A 20,191-nucleotide genomic window follows, 5' to 3' on the forward strand; every position below is an offset into this window, starting at 1 on the left:
TTCTTCTTGTCATTCTTTTCATTCTTCTTTTCATTCTTCTTTCATTCTTCTTCTTATTTTCATTCTTCTTTTCATTCTTTTCATTCTTCTTTTCATTCTTTTCATTCTTCTTTTTATTTTCATTCTTCTTTTCATTCTTCTTTTCATTCTTCTTCTTATTTTCATTCTTCTTTTCATTCTTTTCATTCTTCTTTTCATTCTTCTTCTTCTTTTCATTCTTTTCATTCTTCTTTTCATTCTTCTTATTTTCATTCTTCTTTTCATTCTTCTTTTCAGTCTTTTCATTCTTCTTTTCATTCTTCTTCTTATTTTCATTCTTCTTTTCATTCTTCTTCTTATTTTCATTCTTATTTTCATTCTTTTCATTCTTCTTTTCATTCTTTTCATTCTTCTTCTTCTTTTCATTCTTTTCATTCTTCTTCTCATTCTTTTCATTCTTCTTCTTCTTCTTCTTCTCATTCTTTTCATTCTTCTTCTTCTTCTTCTTTTCATTCTTTTCATTCTTCTTCTTCTTTTCATTCTTTTCATTCTTCTTCTTCTTCTTCTTCTCCTTCTTCTTCGTCGTGCCCCGTGACTGGCCAAATGAGTGAAGTGTGCGGTGATTCTAAGATGGACGGCACTCATCTGCATGTCATACTGACTGACAGTATTATTTCTCTTCCCCAGCAGACTCCAAGGGCATTTAAATTAAAGGTACAGTGTTCTGCACTAATATAAAGGCTCTCTGAAGCCTAGAAACACCCTTTTATAAGTAAAATTCGCAGCGAATAAATTCGAATCAAATCGAATTTTTTCGGAAAATTCGGCGAATCAGGCGAATCGAATTTTTGAAAAATTCGCTCATCTCTAGTTGTAATGCTGCACAATAAAACCCGAGGATTTGTGTAACAGACAAAGCCAGCTTGTTGACTATATTTTGGGCAATTTGAGGCAATTTTTAGGTATTCTGCCACAACATCCCATAACAACCCAGATGGCACCCCAGAGCACCCGGGCACCCTGACTGAAAAAGGCTGTTGTAGAGGTCTTAACTTTCATGTCATCACAGAGGACAAGGGGGCGCTCTTTACATCTGGAGGAAAAGAAATGTCATCTCCAAACATGGAAAGGATTCTTCACAGTAAGAGCTGTGAAAATGTGGAATAGACTCCCTCCAGGGTTGGTTGTGGCAGCTCAGTGGATTGCTGTAGGAAAGTCCTGGATTCTTTCTTGGATACACAGAATATAACTGGATATAACATTTATAGGAAATAATACCAGGGGGAGTTCATTCAGGGAATGTCCAAGTGCCTCCTAGGGGTGCAGGAAGGAGTTTTTTCCCCACTGGAAAAGACTGGATCGTGATATATGGGTTTTTTCTTTCCTCTGGATCAACTGTGGGTATAGGATTGAGTATACGGAGGGGATGGGATGGTGTATATGGAGGGATGGGATGGTGTATATGGAGGGTATAGGATTGAGTATACGGAGGGGATGGGATGGTGTATATGGAGGGTATAGGATTGAGTATACGGAGGGGATGGGATGGTGTATATGGAGGGTATAGGATTGAGTATACGGAGGGGATGGGATGGTGTATATGGAGGGGATAGGATGGTGTATACGGGGGGGATGGTGTATACGGGGGGGGGGTTGGGATGGTGTATATGGAGGGGATGAGATGGTGTATACGGAGGGGTTGGGATGGTGTATACGGAGAGGGTGGGATGGTGTATATGGAGGGTTGGGATGGTGTATATGGAGGGGATGGGATGGTGTATATGGAGGGGATGAGATGGTGTATACGGAGGGGTTAAGATGGTGTATACGGGGGGGGGGTTGGGATGGTGTATATGGAGGGGATGAGATGGTGTATACGGAGGGGTTGGGATGGTGTATACGGAGAGGGTGGGATGGTGTATATGGAGGGTTGGGATGGTGTATATGGAGGGGATGGGATGGTGTATATGGAGGGGATGGGATGGTGTATATGGAGGGTGTAGGATGGTGTATACGGAGGGGTTAAGATGGTGTATACGGAGAGGATGGGATGGTGTATACGGAGGGGATGGGATGGTGTATACGGAGGGGATGGGATGGTGTATACGGAGGGGATGGGATGGTGTATACGGAGGGGATGGGATGGTGTATACGGAGGGGATGGGATGGTGTATATGGAGGGGATGGGATGGTGTATATGGAGGGGATGGGATGGTGTATATGGAGGGGATGGGATGGTGTATACGGAGGGGTTGGGATGGTGTATACGGAGAGGGTGGGATGGTGTATATGGAGGGTTGGGATGGTGTATATGGAGGGGATGGGATGGTGTATATGGAGGGTGTAGGATGGTGTATATGGAGGGGGTGGGATGGTGTATATGGAGGGTTGGGATGGTGTATATGGGGGGGGATGGGATGGTGTATATGGAGGGTGTAGGATGGTGTATATGGAGGATTGGGATGGTGTATATGGAGGGGATGGGATGGTGTATATGGAGGGGATGGGATGGTGTATATGGAGGGGATGGGATGGTGTATATGGAGGGGATGGGATGGTGTATATGGAGGGATGGGATGGTGTATATGGAGGGGATGGGATGGTGTATATGGAGGGGATGGGATGGTGTATATGGAGGGGATGGGATGGTGTATATGGAGGGGATGGGATGGTGTATATGGAGGGGATGGGATGGTGTATATGGAGGGGGTGGGATGGTGTATATGGAGGGGGTGGGATGGTGTATATGGAGGGGGTGGGATGGTGTATATGGAGGGGGTGGGATGGTGTATATGGAGGGGATGGGATGGTGTATATGGAGGGGATGAGAAGGTGTATATGGGGGGATGGGATGGTGTATATGGGGGGATGGGATGGTGTATATGGGGGGATGGGATGGTGTATATGAAGGGGATGGTGTATACAGAGGGTATAGTATGGTGTATATGGAGGGGGCACACGCAAACTCCATGCACATGGTGTCCTGGCCAGGAACTGAATTGGTAGTTTACACACCATGGTCCCTCGACAGGCTCATGTGAAAAGTGAAATCCGAGATCCAGTGGGATGTATTGTGATGTGGTTCCCTCATGGAGGAGATGGTGGGATGAAGTCCCCTCCCTTATATTACACATCACCTAAAACTCTCATCATTCCATATTATGACATCATTCACTTACACTTCTCAAAGTCGTTGTGTTCAGTCATCGCAGGAGGAGGAGGAGCTGAGAATGCGTCTTCCCGCACAGAGTCTGAAAAAGTCCAACTTCAGAGTCAACCTGACTGCATATGTCAGAGCTATATAATGTATATCAATAGTGTGTGACTGTGGGGGAGGGGACATTAGACTGTACATTTTTCTTTACGAAAAATCTTACATACAACATAATAAAAAAAACACATTTACATATATACAGAATAAAAAAAATAAATAATAATAAATAATTAAACAAAAATAGCTTACTTCAGCATAGAAAACAGGAAACAGCTTTTTATGCCGGGAAAAAACAGAACCAATTATATTTTACTATCATTATCATCTTTATAATGCATCTCAGCAAACCCGACCTTCACCGAAACACAACCCGACCTTCACCAAAACACAACCCGTCCATCACCTAAACACAACCCGTCCATCACCAAAACACAACCCGACCGTCACCGAAACACAACCCGACCGTCACCGAAACACAACCCGACCTTCACCAAAACACAACCCGACCTTCACCAAAACACAACCCGTCCATCACCTAAACACAACCCGACCATCACCGAAACACAACCCGTCCATCACCGAAACACAAACCGACCGTCACCTAAACACAGACCGACCGTCACCTAAACACAGACCGACCTTCACCTAAACACAGACCGACCTTCACCTAAACACAACCCGACCATCACCGAAACACAACCCGTCCATCACCTAAACACAAACCGACCGTCACCTAAACACAGACCGACCGTCACCTAAACACAGACGACCTTCACCTAAATACAGACCGACCTTCACCTAAACACAACCCGACCTTCACCTAAACACAACCCGACCTTCACCTAAACACAACCCGACCTTCACCGAAACACAACCCGACCGTCACCGAAACACAACCCGACCGTCACCTAAACACAACCCGACCTTCACCTAAACACAACCCGACCTTCACCAAAACACAACCCGACCGTCACCTAAACACAAACCGACCTTCACCAAAACACAACCCGACCGTCACCTAAACACAACCCGACCTTCACCTAAACACAACCCGACCGTCACCTAAACACAAACCGACCTTCACCAAAACACAACCCGACCGTCACCTAAACACAACCCGACCTTCACCTAAACACAAACCGACCGTCACCTAAACACAAACCGACCATCACCTAAACACAACCCGACCTTCACCGAAACACAACCCGACCTTCACCAAAACACAACCCGACCTTCACCAAAACACAACCCGACCTTCACCAAAACACAACCCGTCCATCACCTAAACACAACCCGTCCATCACCTAAACACAACCCGACCGTCACCGAAACACAACCCGTCCGTCACCAAAACACAACCCGTCCATCACCTAAACACAAACCGACCGTCACCTAAACACAGACCGACCTTCACCTAAACACAGACCGACCTTCACCTAAACACAACCCGACCTTCACCAAAACACAACCCGACCTTCACCAAAACACAACCCGTCCATCACCTAAACACAACCCGACCATCACCGAAACACAACCCGTCCATCACCGAAACACAACCCGTCCATCACCTAAACACAAACCGACCGTCACCTAAACACAGACCGACCTTCACCTAAACACAGACCGACCTTCACCTAAACACAGACCGACCTTCACCTAAACACAACCCGACCTTCACCTAAACACAACCCGACCTTCACCGAAACACAACCCGACCTTCACCGAAACACAACCCGACCGTCACCGAAACACAACCCGACCGTCACCTAAACACAACCCGACCTTCACCAAAACACAACCCGACCGTCACCAAAACACAACCCGACCGTCACCTAAACACAACCCGACCTTCACCTAAACACAAACCGACCATCACCTAAACACAACCCGACGTTCACCGAAACACAACCCGACCGTCACCTAAACACAACCCGACCTTCACCTAAACACAACCCGACCTTCACCGAAACACAACCCGACCTTCACCGAAACACAACCCGACCTTCACCGAAACACAACCCGACCGTCACCTAAACACAACCCGACCTTCACCGAAACACAACCCGACCTTCACCAAAACACAACCCGTCCATCACCTAAACACAACCCGACCATCACCGAAACACAACCCGTCCATCACCTAAACACAAACCGACCGTCACCTAAACACAGACCGACTTTTACCTAAACACAACCCGACCGTCACCTAAACACAACCCGACCTTCACCTAAACACAACCCGACCGTAACCTAAACACAACCCGACCTTCACCAAAACACAACCCGTCCATCACCTAAACACAACCCGTCCATCACCTAAACACAACCCGACCGTCACCGAAACACAACCCGTCCGTCACCAAAACACAACCCGTCCGTCACCTAAACACAAACCGACCGTCACCTAAACACAGACCGACCTTCACCTAAACACAACCCGACCGTCACCTAAACACAACCCGACCTTCACCTAAACACAAACCGACCGTCACCTAAACACAACCCGACCGTCACCTAAACACAACCCGACCGTCACCGAAACACAACCCGACCTTCACCGAAACACAACCCGACCGTCACCTAAACACAACCCGACCGTCACCAAAACACAACCCGACCTTCACCGAAACACAACCCGACCGTCACCTAAACACAAACCGACCTTCACCTAAACACAAACCGACCTTCACCTAAACACAACCCGACCGTCACCTAAACACAACCCGACCTTCACCTAAACACAACCCGACCTTCACCGAAACACAACCCGACCGTCACCTAAACACAACCCGACCGTCACCTAAACACAACCCGACCTTCACCGAAACACAACCCGACCTTCACCTAAACACAGACCGACCTTCACCTAAACACAACCCGACTGTCACCAAACACAACCCGACCTTCACCTAAACACAACCCGACCTTCACCTAAACACAACCCGACCTTCACCTAAACACAACCCGACTGTCACCTAAACACAACCCGACTGTCACCAAACACAACCCGACCTTCACCTAAACACAGACTGACCTTCACCTAAACACAACCCGACCTTCACCTAAACACAGACTGACCTTCACCTAAACACAACCCGACAGTCACCTAAACACAACCCGACCTTCACCTAAACACAACCCGACCGTCACCTAAACACAACCCGACCTTCACCTAAACACAACCCGACTGTCACCAAACACAACCCGACCATCACCGAAACACAACCCGACCTTCACCTAAACACAACCCGACTGTCACCTAAACACAACCCGACTGTCACCGAAACACAACCCGACTGTCACCTAAACACAACCCGACCGTCACCTAAACACAACCCGACCTTCACCTAAACACAACCCGACTGTCACCAAACACAACCCGACCATCACCGAAACACAACCCGACCTTCACCTAAACACAACCCGACTGTCACCTAAACACAACCCGACTGTCACCGAAACACAACCCGACTGTCACCTAAACACAACCCGACCGTCACCTAAACACAACCCGACCTTCACCTAAACACAACCCGACTGTCACCTAAACACCCCCTCAGGCTAAGAAATGATGAAACATTGATCCCATGCATTGATCCCACACATTGATCCCACACATTGATCCCACACATTGATCCCACACATTGATCCCACACATTGATCCCATCCATTGATCCCATCCATTGATCCCACGCATTGATCCCACGCATTGATCCCACGCATTGATCCCACGCATTGATCCCACGCATTGATCCCATACATTGATCCCATACATTGATCCCATGCATGCAGCATTTTTCCAAAAATCTGATGTTACAAAAATCTAGGGGGCATGAAAAGACAGAAAGAGAAGCCACGCCCCCAGAGACTGACAGACAGCAGCTACAGCGACCTGACATTCCTCCACGCCTTTGTCCAGGCTCCCGGTCGCCACCTGTCCTTTTTAAGACCCCGAATCTTCCCAACCTCACCCAGAATGTTGTTCACCACCACCTTGGCAGGAGGAAACCTGACACCGTGCATTCCACATGTAGTAACGGACTACTAAGCTAACTAGAAAAAGGGTCTCAAAATCAAAGTCCCAGTGAGTCTGAAAGGCACCTTAAGACCACTCCGCATAACTCAAGCGGGAAAGGAAAGGGATCCCCAGAGCTCCACCCACCCGCTTTTAGACTGAAGCAAGAAATGGTCCATCGTCTCCTCCACCCCACCGCACTCCACTCTTGGACAACCACGGTTCTCCGCAGAGTGATGCTTCAGGTTGCCCTTCACATAGAGTCTGCCATGGAATGAGAGCCAGGCCAAATCCTAAAACTTTAAAGGGATTCTCTCCAGATTCATCAAACGCAGACCCTCCCTGGGCAATCCCTCAAGGCCAATGGCTCGCTAAAGGTGGATTCAACAACCTTCCCCTCCAGGGCCTTCCTAGGAAGAGACTTAATTTCCTCCACCGTCACTCGCCATTGCCAAAGCATTTTCAGACACGGGGCAACATAAGTCGGGAGCTTACCATGTAGGACCTCAGGCTTTTCACTGGCCCACCATTCTCCCAGCTCCACAGAAAGAAACTGTAGATCCTCAGATAGACAGACACTGGCAAAACACAGACAAAGCTGACATACAGAAATACCGGGATCAGGTAAGTTTTAATCAGGTCAATCCTTTGCCTGTAAGAGAGTTTCGAATCCTTCCAGCTGGCCACCTTGGCATCGGCATCTTGTAGCCTGCTTACCCAAATTGCAAGGCCGTAATCACCGGGACCAAATCTGATGCCTAAAACTTTAATTTCCTGCTGGAGCTCTGGGAAGGCGTCCGGAAGGGTAAAGCCTTCGCCTTCCTCTCCCATCCAGAAAACCTCACTCTTATCCTGATTGATCTTTGAGCCAGATGCCTCAGCATACTGTTCCATCACCGAGACCACCTCCTCCACCTCCTGCCTCAGCGTACTGTTCCATCACCGAGACCACCTCCTCCTCCTCCTGCCTCAGCATACTGTTCCATCACCGAGACCACCTCCTCCACCTCCTGCCTCAGCATACTGTTCCATCACCGAGATCACCTCTTCCGCCTCCTGCCTCAGCATACTGTTCCATCACCAAGACCACCTCCTCCGCCTCCTGCCTCAGCATACTGTTCCATCACTGAGACCACCTCCTCCGCCTCCTGCCACAGCATACTGTTCCATCACCAAGACCACCTCCTCCGCCTCCTGCCTCAGCATACCGTTCCATCACCGAGACCACCTCCTCCGCCTCCTGCCACAGCATACTGTTCCATCACCAAGACCACCTCCTCCGCCTCCTGCCTCAGCATACCGTTCCATCACCGAGACCACCTCCTCCTCCTCCTGCCTCAGCATACTGTTCCATCACCGAGACCACCTCCTCCTCCTCCTGCCTCAGCATACTGTTCCATCACCAAGGCCACCTCCTCTGCCTCCTGCGTCCCGGAGATGAAAAGAGACACGTCATCAGCATAGGCCACGACCCTCAGAGGGGGCTCCCCAGGAATGCCCAAAGGAACTCCACACAACGGTCCTCTCTCTAACCTCCGAATGAAGGGATCGATTACAAACGCATATAGCAGAGGACTCAAAGGACACCCCTGACGTACACCTGAGCCAACCTCAAAGGGCTGTCCAATCCAACCATTCACAAGCATGAAGCTTTCAACCCCTCTGTATAAGGTCTTTAGCCAATCGATGAAGCCCCCCTCCAGGCCATACTTGCCAAGAAGCAGCCATAGGTACTCATGATTGACTCAATCAAAAGCTATGGCCTGATCCAATGCCAGCAGGAACTTTCCCCAGCCTGCAGCCCTGCACCGCTCATGGGCCTCCCGGACAGCTAACACTGCTGAAAAAGTGCTTCTTCCCTGAACCGAACAGTGCTGATGGCGAGAAAGTAAATTGCCCGCAACAGACGATAAACGCCAGAAAATGATCTTTGCCAGTATCTTCCTATCAACATTGAGAAGGCTAATGGGCCGCCAATTCTCAATTCTCAAAGAATCCTTACCCTTTGACAGAAGAATCACTGCAGATTGTCGCATGGAGGGAGAGAGCAAACCCTCTCTCAGACATGGAGGGGGAGGGCGGACCCTCTCTCAGACATGGAGGGCGGACCCTCTCTCAGACATGGAGGGGGAGGGCGGACCCTCTCTCAGACAGCCATTAAAAACCTCCACCAAATATGGGGCCAGAGTGACCTTAAAGTGCTTATAAAACTCGGCTGTCAATCCGTCTGGCCCAGGCGACTTCTTCATGGCAAGCTGATCAATAGCTTTCACCACCTCATCTGCCGTGATGTCCTCTGTCACCTCACAGGAGAACTGCCATTTCCCAGTCCTGGAGTAGAGTCCAGGAAACCCAACATGCTCGCCCAATCAAGGTCCCTCCTACCCAGGACTCACAGGAGAACTGCCATTTCCCAGTCCTGGAGTAGAGTCCAGAAAACCCAACATGCTCGCCTGATCGAGGTCCCTCCTACCCAGGACTCACAGGAGAACTGCCATTTCCCAGTCCTGGAGTAGAGTCCAGGAAACCCAACATGCTCGCCCGATCGAGGTCCCTCCTACCCAGGACTCACAGGAGAACTGCCATTTCCCAGTCCTGGAGTAGAGTCCAGAAAACCCAACATGCTCGCCCGATCGAGGTCCCTCCTACCCAGGAGGTCAGCATAATATGACCTGGAGGTTTCCAGGATCCCCGACTTGGACTTTGTCAGGGAACCCGTACTGTCAACCAGGCCTACAACTGACTTCACTGCTCTACCTTGTTTGCAGTTCTGGTAAGGGTCGGGCGAGTGATATTTCCCATAATCCCTTTCCAGAACCAAAGAGGCATGCCTGTCATATTGACACTGCCTGAGGAGGAGTGTAACCTCAGAGATCGCTTCTGGATCTCCATTATTGGAGACAAGCCGATCGAGCTTCCTCCGCAGACGCTGGTAGGTGACATACTTATCAAGCTGTTTATTCCTTCATATGGCCTTGAACCCAACGATCCTTCGTTTTGTAAGCTCCCACCACTCGGACTTACTGCTGCAAACGTCCATGATTGATACCTGTGCCTGAAAACAATCCTCAAAGGATTGACTCACCTTCTCATCGTCCAGGAGTGCCGAATTCAGCTTCCAGGTACCCCTCCCCTTAGGTGGTTTATCGGGGCCACTCAGAGCCACAGGCAATACAGTGATCGGAAAACTCCACCGCCTGACACACTGGTGCCGAGAAGGCGGAGTTCCCCTTTAAAAAAAACCCATCTAATCTACTCTGACTAGAACCTCGCTGAAAAGTGAATCCCGTGTCGTCTGGGCAGCAATGAATGTGCACATCAACCAGACCTGCCTCTCTAGCCGTCACAGTCCAGCCTGACTCCGGTCCCTCTCCTGTCCTTAGTCCTAGTGACGGTGTTAAAGTCACCACCGAAGACAACTTGCTGGGCTGTAAAAAGGAAAGGCTTGATCTTCATGAAGAGACATTTCCTGTCCCATTTTGTCTGGGGCCCATAGATGTTAATCAGGCACAGGTCCTGCCCCCCCATGGAGACGTCTAAGACCATGCATCTCCCCATTTCTACCTCAATAATCCGCCGACAGGTTACCATGCCGGAAAAAAGTACCGCAACTCCAGTGTAAGGCTCGGCCGCAAGAGACCAGAAGGAGGGGCCGCGCCTCCACTCCTTCTTCGCCATATGGACATCCCCCAAACTGGACAACCTGGTCTCTTGCAAAAAGAAAATGTCAGCATCCAACCTGCTGAGCAAAGATAAGGCCATGTTACGAGCGCTTACTGATTTTATGCTGGAGACATTAATGGTCGCCACCTTCAAAGGAGTGGGAACCGCCATCAGGATGATCGAGGTACCCGTTTCTTAGCCTGCTTACCCCCCTCCCTACTTGGAGACCCTACACGCTTCATAGTCCTCTGTGTTTCCTCCTCCATGGAAACCAGAGACTCATCCCCTGAAGATCCCTCATCCTCCACCTCAGATAACACATCAAATGTGTTTGACACCTCCACCCTCCCAGGTTCAGGTGAGCAGGCCTGGCCCCCTAGTGTCTGGAGAGGGAGAGCTACAGCACAACCAACCTCTCTGGTGCAGAGACTGATGTGACTGTGGGGGAGGGGACATTAAAGTGTGAGCTCCTCTGGTACAGAGACTGATGTGACTGGCTCAGTGTTCTCTGTAAAGCGCTGTGGTATATGTCAGAGCTATATAAATGTATAATAATAGTGTGTGACTGTGGGGGAGGGGACATCTAAAGAGTATGAGTCTAATAATTTCCTGGTTGGTGGCTCGGGCACAATCTGTCTTCTCATTATCAAACCCGATAGAAAAGTGTAAAAGGAATATAAACTCACCCTGAAACGTGGCGAGCAGCTTGGGTGGGGTGCTGCTGAACCCGTAATCTTCTTCATCGTCCATGGCTGCTGTTGGGGGCACACATGGGATGGTGGCTGGAACTGGAATACAAGAGATCAGGAATCCCCAATGAAGGACAATGGTAATGCTTGGTGCAGATTGGTATCTTCCCCTCTACAACTTGGAGTAACACAAGTGGACGGCCATTGGATGGTTGAGCTCTGATCTGACATACACTGTCTGTATATCCTCCCAATCAGAGTGATTAGGTGGAGGGGTCTGAGACAACGATGGCGCCAGGTGTCTGATACCTGAATTCACCTTCAGATGAGACCATTCGGCTTGTTTATGTTACTACTGTCCTACAAAATTGTCCCAGAGCTGGCACACCATCCCTGTCCTCTGCCAGGACGTCCATTCTCAGTGTACAGACCCGGAGCTGGCACACCTTGCCCGTCCCCTGCCAGGACTTCTGATGTACAGACCCAGAGCTGGCACACCTTCCCTGTCCCCTGCCAGGACGTACATTCTCAGTGTACAGACCCGGAGCTGGCACACCTTGCCCGTCCCCTGCCAGGACGTCCATTCTCAGTGTACAGACCCGGAGCTGGCACACCATCCCTGTCCTCTGCCAGGACATCCATTCTAGGTGTACAGACCCGGAGCTGGCACACCTTCCCTGTCCTCTGCCAGGACATCCATTCTCAGTGTATAGACCCGGAGCTGGCACACCTTCCCTGTCCTCTGAGAGATCATCCATTCTAGGTGTAAAGACCCAGAGCTGATACACCTTCCCTGTCCTCTGCCAGGACATCCATTCTAGGTGTACAGACCCAGAGCTGATACACCTTCCCTGTCCTCTGCCAGGACATCCATTCTAGGTGTACAGACCCAGAGCTGATACACCTTCCCTGTCCTCTGAGAGATCATCCATTCTAGGTGTAAAGACCCAGAGCTGGCACACCTTCCCTGTCCTCTGCCAGGACATCCATTCTCGGTGTAAAGACCCAAAGCTGGCACACCTTCCCTGTCCTCTGCCAGGACATCCATTCTACATGTACAGACCCAGAGCTGGCACACCTTCCCTGTCCTCTGCCGGGACTTCCATTCTCGGTGTACAGACCCAGAGCTGGCACACCTTCCCTGTCCTCTGCTAGGACATCCATTCTAGGTGTACAGACCCAGAGCTAGCACACCTTCCCTGTCCTCTGCCAGGACTTCCATTCTCGGTGTACAGACCCGGAGCTGGCACACCTTCCCTGTCCTCTGCCAGGACATCCATTCTAGGTGTACAGACCCGGAGCTGGCACACCTTCCCTGTCCTCTGCCAGGACTTCCATTCTAGATGTACAGACCCGGAGCTGGCACACCTTCCATGTCCTCTGCCAGGACATCCATTCTAGGTGTACAGACCCGGAGCTGGCACACCTTCCCTGTCCTCTGCCAGAACTTCCATTCTTGGTGTACAGACCCGGAGCTGGCACACCTTCCCTGTCCTCTGCCAGGACATCCATTCTAGGTGTACAGACCCAAAGCTGGCACACCTTCCCTGTCCTCTGCCAGGACATCCATTCTAGGTGTACAGACCCGGAGCTGGCACACCTTCCCTGTCCTCTGCCAGGACTTCCATTCTCGGTGTAAAGACCCAAAGCTGGCACACCTTCCCTGTCCTCTGCCAGGACATCCATTCTAGGTGTACAGACCCAGAGCTGGCACACCTTCCCTGTCCTCTGCCAGGACTTCCATTCTCGGTGTGCAGACCCGGAGCTGGCACACCTTCCCTGTCCTCTGCCAGGACATCCATTCTAGGTGTACAGACCTGGAGCTGGCACACCTTCCCTGTCCCCTGCCAGGACGTCCATTCTAGGTGTACAGACCTGGAGCTGGCACACCTTCCCTGTCCTCTGCCAGGACCTCCATTCTTGGTGTACAGACCCGGAGCTGGCACACCTTCCCTGTCCTCTGCCAGGACTTCCATTCTAGATGTACAGACCCGGAGCTGGCACACCTTCCATGTCCTCTGCCAGGACATCCATTCTAGGTGTACAGACCCGGAGCTGGCACACCTTCCCTGTCCTCTGCCAGAACTTCCATTCTTGGTGTACAGACCCGGAGCTGGCACACCTTCCCTGTCCTCTGCCAGGACATCCATTCTAGGTGTACAGACCCAAAGCTGGCACACCTTCCCTGTCCTCTGCCAGGACATCCATTCTAGGTGTACAGACCCGGAGCTGGCACACCTTCCCTGTCCTCTGCCAGGACTTCCATTCTCGGTGTAAAGACCCAAAGCTGGCACACCTTCCCTGTCCTCTGCCAGGACATCCATTCTAGGTGTACAGACCCAGAGCTGGCACACCTTCCCTGTCCTCTGCCAGGACTTCCATTCTCGGTGTGCAGACCCGGAGCTGGCACACCATCCCTGTCCTCTGGCAGGTCATAAAGCTAGAGATGGAATATTGTCTTTAGTTATGTGTGTTTGTTTCGCCATCTTTAACAGACATGTGGCCCAGCGTATTGCTACACCTGTCCTCTACTCACTGGATATAATACAAGACTGCACACTGCTACCTACCTGGCTCCATGTTGCGTGTACGTGGGCTTGGCGGGACATGACCAATATAAAGTATTGGGATCTGTAGAGGATCATCTAAAAAATAGAGGTACTAATTATTTAGAAGAAAGCTGTGACAGTGGAATGTAGATCAGAAATATTTAATTTTGTAAAATTAACATAAAAAAATCATTTTGTCTCTCTTTATGCACCCCTCCATGGAGGCCATTCTGTCTCCTTCTTGAGCCCCCCATAGTGGCCATCCTATCTCCTCCCTGAACCCCCCAATAGAGGCCATCCTATCTCCTCCCTAAACCCCCAATAGAGGCCATCCTATCTCCTCCCTGAACCCCCCAATAGAGGCCATCCTATCTCCTTCCTGTACCCCCCAATAGAGACCATCCTATCTTCTCCTTGAAGCCCCCAATAGAGGCCATCCTATCTCCTCTCTGAAGCCCCCAATAGAGGCCATCCTGTCTCCTCCCTGAACCCCCCAATAGAGGCCATATCTCCTCCCTGAACCCCCCAATAGAGGCCATCCTATCTCCTCCATGAAGCCCCCAATAGAGGCCATCCTATCTCCTTCCTGTACCCCCCAATAGAGGCCATCCTATCTCCTCCTTGAACCCCCCAATAGAGATCATCCTATCTACTCCCTGAACAACCCCATAGAGGCCATCCTATTTCCTCCCTGAACCCCCCAATAGAGGCCATCCAATCTCTCCTAAAGCCCAGCATAAAGACCTTTCTGACTTCTGCATTATCCTCACATAGAGGCCATCCTAATTTCTGCCTGGGCCCTCTATAGAGGCCATCCTGTCTCCCACCTTATCCCCCATAGAGGCAATCCTGCCTCAACCCTCCATTAAAGCCATCCCATCTCCTGCCTGAGCCCCCCATAGAGGCCATCGTGATTTCTGCCTGACCCCCTCATAGAGAACCATGTTTTTCCTGCCTTATTCCGCCCATAGAGGGAATCCTGTCTCCTGCCGGAGCCCCCCATAGAGGCCATCCTGATTTCTGCCTGACCCCCTCATAGAGGCTATTCTCTCTCCTGCCTGAGCCCCTCATTGAGAACCATGTTTCCCCTGCCTTATCCTGCCCATAGGGGGAATCCTGTCTCCTGCCTGAGCCCCTCATAGAGAACTGCCTTTCTCCTGCCTTATCCCCTCATAGAGGCAATCCTGTCTCCTGCCTTAACCCCCATTAAATTCATCCTGTCTCCCGCCTTGCCCCCCCTCCATAAAGGCAATCCTGTCTTCCGCCTTCCCCTTCCATAGAGGCCATCCTGTCTACCGCCTTGCCCTCCCCCGCAGAGGCCATCCTGTTTACCGCCTTAACCTCCCCCATAGAGGCCATCCTGTTTACCGCCTTGCCCTCCCCCGTAGAGGCCATCCTGTTTACCGCCTTGCCCTCCCCCGTAGAGGCCATCCTGTTTACCGCCTTGCCCTCCCCCATAGAGGCCATCCTGTTTACCGCCTTGCCCTCCCCCATAGAGGCCATGTCTCTTGACCTGGGGGCTCGGTCAGTCTCAGCGTAGAGGCTCTGAAGTCCCTGTAATCATTGTGTCTGATCAGTGATGGATTCCGCTCTGAGGATTCTGGGAGAAAAAAACACAAACTAGAATCAAGTCATGCAATAACCACTAACCTTGCCCTTCAATCTAACACAAGCCCCCAGCCTAGCCATGACCTTGATAACCCTAACCCTAGCCTAACCCTAAGCCTGGTCTCCAGCATAACCCTACATCTAGTCCTCAGCCTAACCCTAAATCTGGTCCTCACTCAAACCCTAAACCTCATGTGCAGCCTAGCCCTGACCCTGATCCTCAGCCTAACACGAATAATGGTCCTCAACATAACCCTACATCTGGTCTTCGGGCTAACTCTAACACTGGTCCTTAGCCTAACCCTACATCTGTCCTCAGCCTAACCCTACACCTGATCCTCACCCTAACCCTAAACCTAAACTTGGTCCTCATGTAAACCCTAAACCTGGTCCTCGGGCAAACCCTAAACCTGGTCCTTAGCCTAACCCTAAACTTGGTTTTTAGCCTAAACCTAAACCTCAAGCTAACCCTAAACAGGGTCCTTAGGCTAACCTTAAACCTGACCCTCAGCCTAACCCTAAACATGGTCCACAGACCAATCCTAAACCTGGTCTTCAGGCTAACCCTAAACCTTGTCCTCAGGCAAACCCTAAAACTGGTCTTCAGGCTAACCCTAAACCTGGTCCTAAGCATAACCCCAAACCTGCTCCTCAGGCTAATCCTAAACCTGGTCCTAAGCATAACCCCAAACCTGGTCCTTAGCCTAACCCTGACCCTGCTCCTTAATATAAATGCTAACCTTATGCTGGCCACAAACGGTAATCCTAGATTTTAACCTAAACCAGACTATAACCCAAGTTCTCTGCCTAACCCTCACATAAACCTAATCCTTAATAAAACCTAACCCTGGTCCTAGCCAGATCCTCAGATATTCTAATCTTGGTCTTCAGCTATCCTCTTTGTAATCACAGCCATTATTCTAAACAGTATACAATTCCACCATATAGTATTCCTTACTGTGCTTTATTCGGAGTCTCCAGATGATGATTGTGAAGACGAGGACAGACATGAGGAGTAGGCTGAGTAGGAGAGCGCATACGATAATGAAATACAGATGGGTGGAGTCACTGCGGACAGGGGGGGACCCTAAGACACAAAGAGTTGGGATGAGTGTCATAAAGCCAGAAATCTAAAAGGATCTCCGCACCTAGCACTATGCCTGTGAGCCGTATCATAGCTTGCAGGACATAAAAGCCTCATAGATCCCTTTCCATTCCAGAAGCCGCCATCACAAGACAAACTGGGGCAGAATATGTGGCAGTAAATTGGACTTTTCTGTAGAGAAGTCTCCTTATATTCAGTTTCACTGTCTTTTTTACCTAAACTACCCAGAATCCACACCCACCCTGACATGGGGGAAGCATTCTGCAGTCCAGAAGGTGATGTGTGTGGTGAATGGATGGAGGAGCATTGCCCCCCATTGAAGATAATAAGCAGCCACTATCATGGCTGGAATATTTCTCTCGGTGTGTGGAATGAGCGGACGCTGCTTTGAGATGCCGAATATGCAAATTATACTGTCATGGAAACCACCATGACTTGGGCTCCTAAAGGAGCCTGGGGGCAACCCTCCTTCCCACCGACTATGGACCCAGGACTAAGGAGGCGCCCCTCTTGGGTTTAGAAGGAACCAGGAGGGTTATATCACTTCCCTGGGTACCTGTCTGGCCGTGAATTATACCAGCTACCCTTTCCATGTAGTTAGGGCCGGAGGGACATCTTGGCATAATGTGTGTAGTGGATCTATCGCTTCTCGGCCTTTTGGCTGAGATCAAGTGTAGAATCTGTTCTTATCAGTGTCCAGTGGGGGTGCTCCCGACCACTCTGTCTTTGTGGGGTTGGTTGGATAGTACCCTCACTGGTATGATGGGGGTCCGGAAGGCTAGTACCGGAGGGACAGAAACCGGGGAGCGCCATGATTCGTTCTGGGGCCTTGGGAGTAATTCCTCCGGGAAAGCTGGAAAGACCCAGTACCTCCTGATTTGAGCAAGCTACCTTGGTCTGGCCAGGGGCTGGGGATGCAAAAAGTCCGCAAACTCAGTGCCCCCTGGGGAGACGCGCTCAGGGGTGTCACTAGTAACACTTGGGTGTGGGACCCCACGGTGTGAAAATGACACTTGGCCACTGTTTTTACACATCTTTTTGCACAGCGCCCTAAGGACCAGGCCTTTTGGCTAAGTCCAGGGCAATTTTTGCTACAGGCCTCAGGGCCTGGTCTGTGCACAATTCGGCACGGTAGCACTTTTTTATTTTTTCTTTCTCTTTATTTATTATGCACTTCCCACGTTTGTCACTTTTTTGCTCTTATGTGTGTGTTTTTCACGGATGGAGGGTGTGGGTCCTCGGGCCTACCCTGAAGTCTAGGGGGAGGATGTGTGGCCATACGGTTCCTTCCTCCCCTGATCCCTAGGGGACTCTTCTTCGGGAGAGTCCCCTTGCCTAGTACTAGATGTCCGGCTTCGGCTGGGCATAGGGAACGGTGGTCCACCAGGCCTTTTGGCCAGGAGGACCAATTGGGAGCCTTGTCCCCTTCAGGAGCTTCGTGCCCCGGGGGATCAGGGTAAGCGGTCCAAGCCCCTTTAGGGGTAGGACACAGCACACCCCTAAGTGCACTTTTTCGTGTGGTGTTTTGCACTTGCACTTTTTTTGTGAACACTTACGGGTTTTTTCGTTATAGTTGCACGTTTGCGGAAAAAAAAAAAAAAAAAAAAATCTGTTCTTATCAGTGCCCAGTGGGGGTGCTCCCGGCCATTCTAGCTTTGCGGGGATGGCTGTTGTATAGTACCCTCACTGGTATGATGGGGGTCCGGAAGGCTTGTACCGGAGGGACAGAAACCAGGGAGCGCCATGATTCGTTCTGGGGCCTCGGGAGTAATTCCTCTGGGAAAGCTGGAAAGACCCAGTACCTCCTGATTTGGACGGATCTACCTTGGTCTGGCCAGGGGCTGAGGAGGCAGAAAGTCCGCAAACTCGGTGCCCCCTGAGTAGACGCTCTCAGGGGTGCCACTAGTAACACCTGGGTGTGGGACCCCACGGTGTGAAGATGGCACATGGTCACTGTTTTTACATTCTTTTTGCACAGCGCCCTAAGGACCAGGCCTTTTGGCTAGGACCAGGGCAATTTTTGCTACAGGCCTCAGGGCCTAGCCAGGGCACAATTTGGCACTTTTTTATTTTCTATTTATTTAATTTATTTCACCTCCCACGTTTGTCACTTTTTCTGTTACTTATGCGTGTGTTTTTCACGGATGGAGGGTGTGGGTCCTCGGGCCTACCCTGAAGTCTAGGGGGAGGATGTGTGGCCTTTTGGTTCCTTCCTCCCCTGATCCCTAGGGGGCTTTTCTTCGGGAGAGCCCCCTGACCAAGTACTGTGTGTCCGGCTTCGGCTGGACACAAGGAACGGTGGTCCACCAGGCCTTTTGGCCAGGAGGACCAATTGGGAACCTTGTCCCCGTCAGGAGCTTCGTGCCCCGGGGGATCAGGGTAAGCGGTCCAAGCCCCTTTAGGGGTGGGACACAGCACACCCCTAAGTGCACTTTTTCGTGTGGTGTTTTGCACTTGCACATTTTTTGTGAACACTTACGGGTTTTTACGTCTATAGTTGCACGTTTGCAGACTTGAATAAAAAAAAATAAAAATCTGTTTTTATCAGTGTCCAGTAGGGGGCTCCACCATCATTCCTGTTTGCGGGGATGTTTGGTTGTATAGTACTCCTGCTGGAAGGATGGGGGTCCTGATGGTTAATACAGGCTGGAAGAGAAACCGAGGTGCCCACAGGCAGTTGGGGCCCGGGAGTAATTCCCCCAGGAACGCCAGAGGGGCCCAGTTCCTACTGGTTTGAACAGATCTACCTTGTCTGGCCAAGGGGCCGGGGAGGCAGAGAGTCCGCGGAACATTGCCCCCTGAGTGGTCGCCTCAGGGGTGCTCTTAGTAACACATGGGGGTGGGATCCCACGTGTGAAACGTGCACATGGTCACTGATCCTGCACTGCGCCTTTTAGGGCTAGGCCTTTTGGCTAAGTCCAGGGCAATATTTATGCTACGGGCCTCAGGGCCCCGCCAGGGCACAATTGCACGGCCATTTTTTTATTTTTACTTATTTATTTAATTTATTTTTCTCCCACGATTGTTTCATTGTCACTTATGTGTGTGTTTTTTTCTCACGGATGGTAGGGTGTGGGTCCTCGGGCCTACCCTGAAGTCTAGGGGGATGATGTGTGGCTTTTTGGTTCCTTCCTCCCCTGACCCTAGGGGGTCTCTCTTCGGGAGAGCCCCCTGACCAAGTACTTGGTGGCTGGCTTAGGCTAGCCACAAGGAAAGGGGACCGCAAGGCCTTTTGGCTAGGTGGACCACATGGGAACCTTAGTCCCTGTCAGGAGCTTCGTGCCCCAGGGGGATCAGGGTAGAGATCCTACCCCTTCGGGGGGTGGACAAAGCACACCCCTAAGTGCACTTTTTTGTGTTGGTTTTGCA

The 20,191-nt window shown here is 50.7% G+C and overlaps 1 protein-coding gene and 1 pseudogene across 1 annotated transcript in view; one reads left to right on the forward strand and one right to left on the reverse strand.

The window, feature by feature from the left end:
* LOC149432855 (T-cell differentiation antigen CD6-like) overlaps positions 1-20,191 on the reverse strand; it is a gene marked incomplete at its 3' end in the record, with an annotated part of 69,989 nt that overhangs the window by 12,740 nt on the left and 37,058 nt on the right. The window contains exons 6-10 of the mRNA XM_089664865.1: positions 16,676-16,804; positions 15,623-15,709; positions 14,131-14,205; positions 11,558-11,659; positions 3,159-3,230 (exon numbers count right to left, since the gene is read on the reverse strand). Coding sequence (XP_089520991.1) covers positions 3,159-3,230; positions 11,558-11,659; positions 14,131-14,205; positions 15,623-15,709; positions 16,676-16,804 — 465 coding nt within the window. The remainder of the gene's footprint in view (positions 1-3,158; positions 3,231-11,557; positions 11,660-14,130; positions 14,206-15,622; positions 15,710-16,675; positions 16,805-20,191) is intronic.
* Positions 17,464-17,621, forward strand: LOC149432856 (U2 spliceosomal RNA; annotated as a pseudogene).

The sequence above is a fragment of the Staurois parvus genome, unplaced genomic scaffold (assembly GCF_062004578.1).
Source record: "Staurois parvus isolate SC_StPar_1 unplaced genomic scaffold, SC_StPar_1.0 ptg002079l, whole genome shotgun sequence".
NCBI lineage: Eukaryota > Metazoa > Chordata > Amphibia > Anura > Ranidae > Staurois > Staurois parvus.